Here is a 13,480-nt window from a genome sequence, read left to right as displayed (position 1 = left end):
AATTGCCCTAATTCACTGTCATTTATGTACCTTAAATATAACTATAAAAGACTTGTAATTCACATGGGTCTTAATAAAAAATTCAGTATTTTTATTGAATTCAATTATTGTTTGAAATTCAGTAAAAGCAAAGTACATGAGAACTAGCATTCAGTTCCTTCAAGGGAATGTGCCACTGGAGGAGCAGAGGGATAGGACAGGTAAGGGACAGGCAGTCTATGGGGGAGGGAAGCAATCAACCAGTAGATGCTGAAAGGTGGGAAAGCCTTAGGAATGAAACCCAATTGGTAAACCATTGTGGACAGTGGTGAAGGGATACGTGTTGAACAGTGAATTGCTGAAACCCAATCATGAAGACCTTTGTAATTTTATGGTCAATAACTTAAAAATAATAATTACATAGAATTCAACTGAAAAAAATAGTGCTCTAAAACAATGTTTAATACTCTAGGGACCCTAAATAAAATGAAATTTAAAAACTCAATTTAAATAATGTTAAGAAATAAACACTTTCTTGCTCTGAAATATTGTGCCAAATGAAGTGCTACAAGAATGTAGATATGTAGAATGTAGATATGGGCCAAGCCAAATAAAGAAAAGCAGTTTTAGACAAACTTTTTCACAAACTAAAACTAATACTAAAACTAAAACTAATAGAATGGCTAAGACCGAAGATAAACACAATTTCTGAAACTGCACCACAAATTTAGATTTTTAAAGATAGTCATAAGTAAAGAATATGATTAAACTAAAGTTTAACATATGCGAAGAATAATATATGTTTTATAATTAAAGAAACTCAAGTAAAAGACAAAGAAACAGAAGATGAAAACAAACAAGTCCAGGTCAAACTTGGAAGAATGAAGCTACAAACACCTATTGAATCTGATGGATCTTCATATATCTCCTACTGTTTAGCAGCAATGGGAATATATTTAATAAGTAGCTTATTGTACTTGTATTTTGAAATTTCCTAAAGCTTTAGGTTATATTTTCCTTAGTGAGTTTTGCTTATAAATGAGGAGACATAGTACAGTAGGTAGGGTGTTCGTTCACCTTGCAAGCAGCTAACCCCAATTCAATAGCCAGAATTTCCCAGGGTTCCTTGAGCCTACCATGAGTGATTGCTGAATTTAAAGCCAGAAGCAAGCTCTGAACAATGCTGGATATTACCCCACAACAAAACAAAGAGTGAAGGCTAGAAACTCCATATTTATTCATTAATAAACATATTACCTTTTATTTCATGTTGAGATGATTCTCGTCTTCTTTCTAATTCCTTTCTGTCATAATTCAACCGTTTTAAACACATGATTCCATATTGTAAACTTGTTCTGTCATTAATTTTCAAAAAAGAGAAGAGTATTTATAACACATGAAGTGCCTTTTGATAAAGCATGAACATGATGAAGTATGTTTTGAGGGTAGAGGTTAATAAATTATATTTGTAAATAAATATTTTAGTATTTGAAGCAATCAATGATTACAATAATAGGAAAAATTCTGTGTTCAAAACTCTGTTTCCTCAGAGCTGTCTGCAAACTGCTCATATTTTTCCATGTAAATTAATGTAAAAGTAGGCAAAAGCATTATATAAAAATGAGAATGAATGTGTTTTGGAAAAAATATTCTCAAGATTATTTCTAGTACATATGGTTATATAGAAAACATAGATTTATAAAAACATGATTTAAAACTGCAGTTATAACTAAATTTAAGTTGGAGATACTGGAACATGTCCACTGGTGCTTAGGGGTTACCCCTGGCATATTGCTTTGGGGATTGTGTCCAGAGTGCTAAAGGGAACACACATTACTGGGGATTCAACCCTGGATCTCTTGCATACAGATACACATTAGCCTTTAGAGTTAGCTCACTGCCCTGTATTTTTATTCTTAAAAATAAAATTCTAGGGCTGGTTCCATAGTACAGTGGGTAGGACATATGGTCAACCAGGGTTTGATTCCAGTCACCACATGTGGCCCCCAAAGAACACCAGTATTGATTCCTGAGCACAGAGCCAGGAGTTATCCCTGACCACTGCTGGGCCAAATATTTTATAAAAATTAAACTGATTAAAGTAAGAAATAGGAAACTTTTGAATAAGTGACAAAACAAGATTTATGCTCATGAGAATTTTGTATTTTTGAAACTTTGAGCACATAATATACATGCAGCTCTATATTCAACTGTCACTGATATTTGCATCATAAAATATTTTCAAGAATAAGCACATATGGTTAGCAAGCACATTTTCTCTATTTCTAAACATCTATTTTTTGCCTAGTGATAGTTACACACATAATTTATTGCTTAACTTTAATTGTTCTTTAAAATAAACCTACCGATGGAAACTATCCACCATTTTTAAATGCACTCGAAGATCTTTTTTTGTGAGGTGATCTAACATTCTTGCATCTACCAAGCATTCCATAAAATAACTTCTATACTGCGGCAGCCCTAGGCTGGGAAGCCACTCATTTCCAATCCATTCATGATTCATGTCACCATACGCCAGAGTCTGCAGAAAAACCGGACACTAGAATTGTTTTATAGCGGTCAAGTTTCTCAGCCAATCAAATGAGATGGTAACTGTTTGATACTGTCCCTCATTACAGCTTATACTTAATAACTTCGATGCATAGAAACATAGCAGAGGTAACACTGTGCATATAAAAATTTACCATGGTACAAAATGCATGTATGGAGACCAAACTTTGCTGATAGGAAATTATTGCATTTACTGTGTTTTATGGAAAATAATTGTGTTTTACATAAGTGTACATTTTCAACTAATATGTTAGAATACTGAGCTTAAGGATACTCTTTATGACAGGTATACTTAATTTAACTTAGTGTGACCAACAATACCCTACATTTCCTTCTATTCAATGTTTCTATTATTACTACCTTAGAGTAATAGCAAATCTTGATGTAAAAATAAAGATATTAGTAAGTGCATAGAGAATTATAAGTTAGAGAGAGATAATATTAAATATTTTAGTTAACATTGTTGTTTTCCAGTAAAGAATGCAACCAGCTTTCCATTGAGTCACTGAAAAAAAACTCCAGCAATTTTTGAATGTACACAACATAGATCTTGTTTGTCCTCAAGAAGGGCTTCATCAAGAACTGAAACACATAACCTCATTCTTTACTAACACTATTTAATAGTTCTCACCAAATATGTATGGATGGCAACAGTTTGCACAAAACTAAAAATTTATCATCAACTCTAACCCTATTTTACAAAGCCCGGTTCTCTATTAATTTTGCACTGCATTGTATTGGATTCTTATCAAATGGCAAATTTAATATTTTAAATTTATCATGTATTTCTAGCTCTTCTGTTTTTTTCAAATGAATAAAATTCTTGCCAAAATTAAAACCTAATGCAAATAAGTCTGCTGAAAGCTTAATAAAAACACCAACCATGCTGTTATTTCTTATCAAAATTTGGAGTCACTTTGCACATGTCCACACTTACTCTTTCCTTTAGATGAAAGGAAGTAGGACAGAAAGTACACTGTCTTTGAGATCATAGATACTAATCCTGTGGCTATTTTAATCAAGGGTAGTGGGTCATGACTTTTAATTCCAGTGATAGTATAGGGGTCACTACCTCTAAGCAGAATATAAATTTTTTTTTGTTTTTGGGACACACCTGGCAAATGTTCAGGGGTTACTCCTGCCTCTGCACTCAGAAATCACCCTTAGCTGGCTTGGGGATCATATGGGATGGCGGGGATCAAAGCCAGGTCAGCCACATGCAAGGCATATATGCCCTACCCTCTGTGCTATCGCTCTGGCCTAATTTTTTGTTATATATAATATAACTTTTGTTTTATATATGTTATATATATGTATAATTGATTTTTGGGTCACACTTGGCAGTGTTCAGGGGTTACACCTAGCTCTACACTCAGAAACTGTTCCTGCCAGGTTCGGGGACCATATGGGATGCCAGGATTCAAACGATTGTCTTCTACATGCAAGGCAAATGCCCTACCTCCGGCCCCCAATTTTTGTTATATTTTAATGCAGTGGGTTTCAACCACAGAAACTTTTCTTGTGTCTTCCCAAAATTACTTCACATATGGTAGGCCTTAATTCTATAGGGGGTTGATTTGGACACTGCTCTTCTGGATCAGTATTAGTGGTGGTGTGTACAAATACATCACTTTGCTATATGCAGGTAGGAAAAGATTGAAGGCACTACTTGGAAGCATTAATGATTTCTAATATTTTTTTTTTTTTTTGGTTTTTGGGTCACACCCGGCATTGCTCAGGGGTTACTCCTGTCTGTCTGCTCAGAAATAGCTCCTGGCAGGCACAGGGGACCATATGGGACACCGGGATTCGAACCAACCACCTTTGGTCCTGGATCTGCCGTTTGCAAGGCAAACGCAGCTGTGCTATCTCTCCGGGCCCTATTTTTTTTTTTTTTTTTTGTTTTCTGGGCCACACCCAGTAGCAATCAGTGGTTACTCCTGGCTCTGTGCTCAGAAATCACTCCTGGCATGCTCAGGGGACCACGTGGGATGCCTGGAATTGAACCCGGGTCTGTCCTGGGTCAGCCACATACAAGACAAATGCCCTACAACTCTGCTATCACTCCATCCCTATTTTGGGGGTGAGGGGTGTGCTTTCTAAAATTTTCTTTCTTCCTTTACATACAAGAAATATTATTAAATCATTTCTATAAATATATTCAAGAGTGCTTTTAGAAAAATGTGTGTTACAACATATTCTTTTTTATTATTTTTTGGGGGTCACATGTGGCAGTGTTCAGGATTGCTTACTCCTGGCTCTATGGTCTGCGGTTACTCCTTAGGAGTTTTGCTTAGAGAAGTGTATGTTTTGCTGGGAACCAAACCAAGCTGGTTGCATGCAAAAGTAAGAATTTTAGCATCTACACTATCTCTCTGATTCCTATGATTATTCTTTTAAAGCAATTACACTATTAAAAAAAGCCAGGTATAAATGAAAAATTTGAACAATGTAGTTTTTTTGAAAGGTGACATGCAATATGAAGTATAACAATCTAACCTAGTTAAATTAAGCAAAGGGTTATGACATCATGCAACAGTTTCTAATTTTACATCCTGATAGTTGACTAAACATATTAATCATATAATTATATATGTATTTAAATATATTGAGGCTTCTGTTTCCTACCTGTGCCCAGCTCCCTTCCTCAGATTCTTTCTGTGTCAGCAGTAGAAAATGATTAATAAAGCAGATAAATAAAAATTAATCTCAAATGAACATAACAAGATTATTGTAGAAAAATAACTAATATTAAGGAAGATGTTAGTTGCTATTAGGCAGGAAAGACAGAGACATGTTAGTTCATACCAATAAATTTACCAGTTCAAGATATAAAAGGGCAACTGACTACTTTCAAATTAATACAACAAATACACTCATGTGTGATCTATAAAATTTCAGGATATAATTAATCTTGTCCTTCCAAACTGTGAAAAAATATTGAATGTTTAATTTTTTCAGTTTAATGAGTAACAATACAATTTTGGTCATATATTCAAACATCCATATTCACATATGTACATGCACACATAAATGAAGCCCTCCATTAAGAAATTAATAAAATTTTAAAAAGGAACTTGATATTTCTAATAAAGCTTTATAGTTCAATAATGGCCAACAACAATAAAAATAAAAACAAAAATAAATCACAAAATATATAAGTAAGAAATTTATAAGCATATAAGGTTGTCATTTTTACCTTTGGCTGCCAAATAAGAGAGTAGCAAATATAAACTTCTCTAAAGTTTATTTGGGTCTAATAACATGTTATTTATGATTGCATTCTATATTGAATGACATTTGTCCCTAAAAATCTCCACAGTGGCAGATGGAGAAATAAGATTTATAAAGTTCTTGATTATTGATTGTATATAATAAACTCGTATCAGTTTAAATATGACAAGCAGCAACACTAACTTCAATTCAAAATAAAGTGTAATCAAAGAAAGTTACAAGGCAAAACTTATTATTCTGCATGATGAGACATAAACAGTAAAATTAACCAAAGAACATCTTCATCCAAATGACTGCAAAATAACATTTGTTCCTATGAATAAGATCTGGAAGGACTAACCATTTTGGCTGGAGCAGCTAGATTTTCCATTTCTTCATGGGTCACCCAAACATTGCCTGAAGGCTTGGTGAGGAAGCCCAGTGGGGAGCAGGGAATTGCAGTGGGAAAGAAGAAAGGTAACACCACTAAGTTAGCAGCTAAGTAGCAACACCATAGTGCCTGCTTGTACAAGACTAGGCATTGCTGACTTGCTCAGTACCCTTTTTGCATACTATTTAAAGAGATAAGATAGAGGCATGTTAAGAGGCACTTATGAAATACACTTTAAATGTACTTCTAGGAGTACTCATCAAGGATAAGACAACACTAATATGCATTCCTATCAGATTCATCTTTTTGAAATCATGGCAAGCAGATGAAGTTCAATATGGAGGAATGTACTTGATTCCATCATTGGATTTTTCTTTAAAAAGTTAAACTGGTTGACAATACCCAACTGAAGACACTAAACACTATCAAGACTTATTTGGGGCTGGAGTGCTAGCACAGCGGTAGGGCATTTGCCTTGCATGCAGCCGACCTGGGACAAAGCCAGCTTCTATCCCCAGCATCCCATATGGTCCCCCCAGCCTGTTTGGAATGATTTCTGAGCACAGAGAGAATCCTTCCTCATATGGGGGACTATATGGGATGCCGGGAATCAAATCGGAGTCTGTCCTGGGTTGGCTGTGTCCAAGGCAAATGCACTACCACTGTGCTATATGGCTCCAGCCCCTGAATTTTTAATTTCTTTTCATATAAAATGGCTCATGATAATAGCTTTGTACATTGGGTAATGTATAAAATTTACACTGGGTTATGTATAAAATTTCACTTCCTTTATTGATTTACATTTTAGACATAGCATTAATGATAATGGCTAGAGGAAGCAGCTTCCCATCAAATCTCACAAAATCCCCAGAAATCTTTATGAATATCTAATAGCTCTATAAGTATATTAATCCTAAATTAAAATGGGATTTATACCTTATGTATTATTTCTTATTTTCAAAAGAATCTCAGTTTAAAGAATTAAATTAGTCATCACCATAATTCTATCACTATTACTATTATTATTTGGTAGTACTCTACGCCTTTCCCTCAATTATAAATAATGCAATTTAAAGTGATTTTTAAAAAACTGCATAAAAGTTGATGAATATAACCCAATGAGTCACAAAGCTCATAATAAGATTTCTTCATATATAATGGAGCAACAAAAGGTATATTAGAAGGAAGTAGCTGGAATTATAAGTAAATCACCTGAGCACAGAAACCAAATGATAATATACATGTATAGATACATGCTAAAAAGAACTTAACACCCACCTATCACAATCCCTATAAAGCTTGGACGACTGAACTTATTTCAAGTAATTTCAGTGACTCACTTGACAGGAAGGACATTAAAATCTAGTGTTTAAGAATTACTCCAATGGCCTCTGATCTGCTTTGGAAAACAAGTAATAAAGCTCTTCTAAGTTTTTGTTTGTTTGTTGGCCACAACCAGTGGCATTCAGGGGTTACTCTTGGCTCTTCGCTCAGGAATCACTCTTACCAGTCTATGGGGACCATATGGGATTCTAGGGACTGAACCCAGGTTAGCAGCGAGTAACAGCCCTCATGGCTAGGCTATCACTCTGGTCTTCTTCCTCTAAGTTTTATATGGATTTGACAAAGCTCATACCGGAATACATTAACGTAAAGGCTTATTTACATTACATTTCAAGGTTTATTTTGTAGGCTACTTTTGCAGTTCTATCACCAAACTTGTGATGGGAAAGATGTTAAAAAGCTATGTTAAAAAGCTAAGTCTTGGGCCCGGAGAGATAGCACAGCGGCCTTTGCCTTGCAAGCAGCCGATCCAGGACCTAAGGTGGTTGGTTCGAATCCCGGTGTCCCATATGGTCCCCTGTGCCTGCCAGGAGCTATTTCTGAGCAGAGAGCCAGGAGTAACCCTTGAGCACCGCCGGGTGTGGCCCAAAAACCAAAAAAAAAAAAAAAAAAAAAAAAAAAGCTAAGTCTTCAAGTTGAAGATAAAGAACAGTGGGTAAGGTGCTGGCCTTGGATTTGTCCAGCCCTGATTTGATCTCTAGTACCACCTATGGCCTTCTGAATTTAATGACATTACAGGGTTAGCCCCCACCCACCCCCCAAAAAAAAGGAGGAAAAAAGAAAGAGAGAGAGATAAAAATCTCTAGCTTTGTAGTTTTTTGTTTTCTAAACATGCAAGATGACTACATAGCCAGGGCTATTTTGTTGTTGTTATTTTGTTTTGTTTTTAGGCCACACCAGTGATGCTCAGGGATTACTCCTAGCGATGTGCTCAGAAATCGCTCCTGGCTTGGAGGGCTATATGGGATGCTGGGGATCAAACCGAGGTCCGTCCTGGGTCAGCTGCATGCAAGGCAAGCTCCCTACACCTGCACTATCGCTCCAGCCCCATAGTCAGAGCAATTTTTAAATGCAGGGTTCGAAAGTTTTATGACACTGTATATTAGTTCTAATTTCCAGTTTTTATTGAGAGGAAAACTTCTCCTCTGGAATCCCATACAGTAGCCTATAAAATAGTTCTGTTTAACCCAGCCAATTCTATAACAGCCCTTCGGCTGACAAGATTATTTTATAGGTGAGCCTTTATGTTTCAAGTCAATAATCAAACTTCTTTTGGTCACCAGTTTAAAGGATAGGGTTTTCTTCTGGAAAACATGAAGGGCAATGTATAAAATAAGAAGTTCAACAAAAAATCATATCCAGGGAATAATTGGATAGAAGACTTTCAGCACCAATAAAGATGAGGATTCTAGTATCTGGAATCCAAGAAAAAAAAATATAACAAAAGAAAACCAATTTAGAAATCTTAAAATAATATCAATAGCAAAAGTTTGTTAAGGTATATTTTTGTTAAGATGTATTCCATTCAACTTCTTTTTTTGGGGGGTGGGGTGGGGTTTGGACACTTGGTGAGGTTGAGGAGTTACTTCTGGCTTTGTGCTCAGAAATCGCTCCTGGCTAGAGGGACCATATGGAATTGAAACTGTGTCTGTCCTGGGTCAGCCATGTGAAGGGTAAATGCCCTATCGCTGTGCTACTGCTCCAGCTCCCATTCAACTTCTTAAATGGAATCATGCAAGAAATAATTAAAAATTTTAAAAACAATGATTCTTCTGTCATCTGACTCTAATAAACATACTGATAAACAATATAAATACAAATAGAAAAAATGAAACAAATGATTGAAAATGTAAGGTCTATATATCTCTAAATAAATATATCATACGAGTCTTTTCTGTTCATTCCTAAAATCAGGGCAGAAATTACATTCTGAAATTTATGAAATTAAATTCAGAAATTATAATAAGGTATTTCTTATTGGGAAGCAAGTGATTTTAAAGATGAGTATTTCATGCACACTTTATAAGATACCAGATACTTATGTACATTAAAAATGATAAATCTTCCTAAGAAGTAATAATCATTTTCAAAAGTACTATGTTTCAAGTCATTTCTAGTGATGCTAAATTACACAGTAAATGAATGAAGAAACATCCTGAAAAATAATATATAAACTAGGAATAAGCAAATGTGCTTACTTTAGAGAAAAATCTCAACTTTAACTGGTTCCAAATATATCTGGCTGGATTCCTCAAGTCTGATGAATCCAACTCATCACTAGAACTCAACTAAAAGGAGCAATAACTTTACTGAAGAAAAAGCCACTTCTCTTTGGCCTCTTTCATGATGGGTGCCTGCGCTTTCACTCTGCTCTATGTATTTGTTGCTAGTGACTTGTTCCGCACTGGGTGCAAGGAGGTACTCACAGTTCGGGATGTGGGGGGAGCTGAAGGGCTTGTTAGGGAGACCATCTCCTGGATTGCCAATCTCAACTTTAACCGATGCAGAGGGTTGCTGATACCGATTTCTCGCTGGATCTCAGTGTCGGAGAGCGCAGACATGATGGCACCGCTCTTCACGTTGGCTCTGCAGGCTGCCACATACCAAGCAGGCATTCCCAGCCAGAGCTGAGCCACAAGCACGCAGAAACAGAGAGTAGCAAAGTCACATTAGAATCTCTTCTGTGTGAGGCATCTTTATTCTAAGTGCCTGATATTTCTGAACTACCACAGCCCTATGAAATAGAGGTGATTCTTAGTTTCTTCAGTGGCAATATTATACAGACACAGACATGTTAAATGATTAAAAAATATCAGGGATAATTGTATGAGTTATATGTATCTGTCCTTCAAAAAGAAATGATCTGCCCGCACTGACAGAAATTTACAAGAAAAAAACATCTAATCCCATCAAAAAATGGGGAGAAGAAATGAACAGACACTTTGACAAGGTAGAAATACACATGGCCAAAAGACACATGAAAAAGTGCTCCACATCACTAATCATCAGGGAGATGCAAAGGGTGGTGTTCTTTACATGACTGAAACCCAAAAACAATCATGTATGTAATCAAGGTGTTTAAATAAAAAAATAAAAATTAAAAAAAAAAAAAAGAGAAGAAATAAAATCAAAGTATAGGCACTAAAAAAAAAACAAAAAAAAAAACAACGATGAGATACCACCTCACATCACAGAGAATGGCACACATCACAAAGAATGAGAATAAACAGTGTTGGCGGGATGTGGAGAGAAAGGAACTCTTATCCACTGCTGGTGGGAATGCCGCCTAGTTCAACCTTTATGGAAAGCAATATGGAGATTCCTCCAAAAACTGGAAATCGAGCTCCCATACGATCCAGCTATACCACTCCTAGGAATATACCCTAGGAACACAAAAATACAATACAAAAACCCCTTCCTTACACCTATATTCATTGCAGCACTATTTACCATAGCAAGACTCTGGAAACAACCAAGATGCCCTTCAACAGACGAATGGCTAAAGAAACTGTGGTACATATACACAATGGAATATTATGCAGCTGTCAGGAGAGATGAAGTCATGAAATTTTCCTATACATGGATGTACACGGAATCTATTATGCTGAGTGAAATAAGTCAGAGAGAGAGAAAAACGCAGAATGGTCTCACTCATCTATGGGTTTTAAGAAAAATGAAAGACATTCTTGCAATAATAATTTTCAGACACAAAGGAGAAAAGAGCTGGAAGTTTCAGCTCACCTCAGGAAGCTCACCACAAAGAGTGATGAGTTTAGTTAGAGAAATAACTACATTTTGAACCGTCCTAATAATGAGAATGTATGAGGGAAATGGAGAGCCTGTTTAGAGTACAGGCGGGGGTCGGGTGGGGAGGAGGGAGACTTGGGACATTGGTGATGGGAATGTTGCACTGGTGATGGGTGGTATTCTTTACATGACTGAAACCCAAACACAATCATGTATGTAATCAAGGTGTTTAAATAAAAAAAAATGATCTGCCCATGCAAGGGGGTAGAGTTAGAAGCACCTGGAAAATATCAGCTAATGAACAAAAATTAGAAAGGCCCTAGAAGAGAGGAATTCTATTATTTCCACTTTTGAGTTGAACATGATTCAGCAGTAGATTGAAAATAACAGTGTGTGGCATGTCAATTTGCAATCTAGAGCAACTGAATTATGAACATTTTTGGGGGGCATATCTGGCAGTGTTCAGGGGTTACTCCTAGCTCTATGATCAATTTCATCCCTGTTGGTGCTCAAGGGACCATATGGGATGCCAGGGATCAAACCCAAGTTAGCCACATAAAAGATAAATCCCTACACATTGTGCTATTTTTGGCCAAAAATTACAGATATTTAAAAAAAATTTACAAAATGAATAGTCACTCTATTCTATTACTGTTTAAGTAGGTAATAAAAGACATTTAAGTATGTTTCTGTATTTAACTTAAATATTATGCCCCAAATATCATTCTATTTGCTAACAGAAACAAATTGCGCTAAGAATAGTGAGCATGAGAATGATATAGTGACAGTAAGAGGAAATAGAAAAACTATAATATCATTTACTATCATATTCTTGCAATACTTAAATATATTAAATATTAAAATAAGTTTAAATAAAAACTATCAACAAAATGAAACCTCATCACTTTGGACCAAGAATTAGAAAGTCTAGCTCTGATTATATTCTGTCATTGATGGATCATGTAGTTTTTCAAAGACTCAGTACAATTATTCTCATTTATAAAATTAAAAGTATTAGCCTAAGATCTTGGTTACTCAGCTTCTAAGATGGATCCCTATGATCTCAGTCTTAGTAGAATCCATTTTCCTCTGACTCTGGGACAACCTCGTAGACCTATTTGTAGAGCAGCCTATTGTGAAATGATGTAGTCACATTTTACAGATAAGGAAAGAAGATGGTAATTTAATTTTTGCAATGTTTGCCTCAATCTTTTTTAGCTCATCTATACTATTTAGTCTTTCACTAGGGTTAATGTCATACAAATGCTTGCTGCATGTTATTAATGGCAGCACAAATTAGGTTTTAAAGGTTTGGGTGTAGATAAATGGTCTGAGTGAAGCAGCGACTGATGTCTCCACATATTCTTAGCAGAAGAATGGAGGTGAAAGTTAGAGCCTCCTTCATTGGCTAACCCTGTTCATTCATCCTGTTTACTTCATTTTGTGATTTGACGAAGCACATTAATGAAGCACATTATGACCAATTCCTATGTTCTCAGGATAGGTTTAATCAGCACAAACTTCACTGCCTGTCATTTTCTCGCCCATTAATGTTAGCAAATGTGGTGTTTTTTGTCTTTTGTTTTCTAAATTCAAAGGATTTGTTCCTCACTTGCCAAATGACAGCTCGTTTTATTCTATCAAACTTAAGATTGTTTTATAGAAGTGGAACAAAACAAAGAACTGCTATTAATTTTGAGGTGTGCACTCTGACAGACTGTCTTCGAAATGACTTTTAAACTACTTATTTTAAAGACAGGTTTAATGGAAGCAGCTCTAATCACTGTTATGCCAAAAATGCCTGCTGATGGAATAAAATAAAGCAAGACACAGGTTCCTTGTCTTGGAAAATAAAAAAGTAAAACATATTTTTATGTTTATGTATGAGGACTTTTTTTAAAAACAAAAAAAAACAATTTTAAAGCTTCTAAACTACTTAGAACAATTGGTTCTGATTGTGCCAGGTGCAAGCTCATGCCTTTGCTCTGACACTGGCCTGCCATTGCTATTCTCAAGGCCCACTTCAGAGTCTGAGAGCAGCAGTTAAAGATCAAAGATTTGTGGCACTAAGAGGCACTAAGTGGTCAATCTAGTTTTTCTTTACTCTGCTTCTCTCCCCTTTACTTTGCTTAGGTATTGATTTCTTTTGCCAGATTGAATTAATAGAGAACATATTGAATGGAACTGTAGCTTTATGATGTTAGTAAGTTCATTTAAAGTACACAAAAATGTGTC

General features: G+C 35.7%; 1 protein-coding gene across 5 annotated transcripts in view; it reads right to left on the bottom strand.

Annotated features, from left to right (window-relative positions):
- The window catches only part of PPFIA2 (PTPRF interacting protein alpha 2), a 452,934-nt gene that overhangs the window by 10,992 nt on the left and 428,462 nt on the right, over positions 1-13,480 (bottom strand). For 4 of the 5 annotated variants that reach the window (XM_049783353.1, XM_049783355.1, XM_049783356.1 and 1 more), the window contains 5 exons: positions 9,925-10,125; positions 6,125-6,187; positions 5,179-5,208; positions 2,346-2,539; positions 1,237-1,334 (listed from right to left, as the gene is read on the bottom strand). In XM_049783353.1, coding sequence (XP_049639310.1) covers positions 1,237-1,334; positions 2,346-2,539; positions 5,179-5,208; positions 6,125-6,187; positions 9,925-10,125 — 586 coding nt within the window. The remainder of the gene's footprint in view (positions 1-1,236; positions 1,335-2,345; positions 2,540-5,178; positions 5,209-6,124; positions 6,188-9,924; positions 10,126-13,480) is intronic. The other variant, XM_049783354.1, reaches the window with a different exon arrangement.

This window comes from Suncus etruscus, chromosome 11 (assembly GCF_024139225.1).
Source record: "Suncus etruscus isolate mSunEtr1 chromosome 11, mSunEtr1.pri.cur, whole genome shotgun sequence".
In the NCBI taxonomy this organism is placed as follows: Eukaryota; Metazoa; Chordata; class Mammalia; order Eulipotyphla; family Soricidae; genus Suncus; species Suncus etruscus.
The sequence above is the reverse complement of the archived record's forward strand: the minus strand, read 5'-3'. Positions and strand labels throughout refer to the sequence as shown.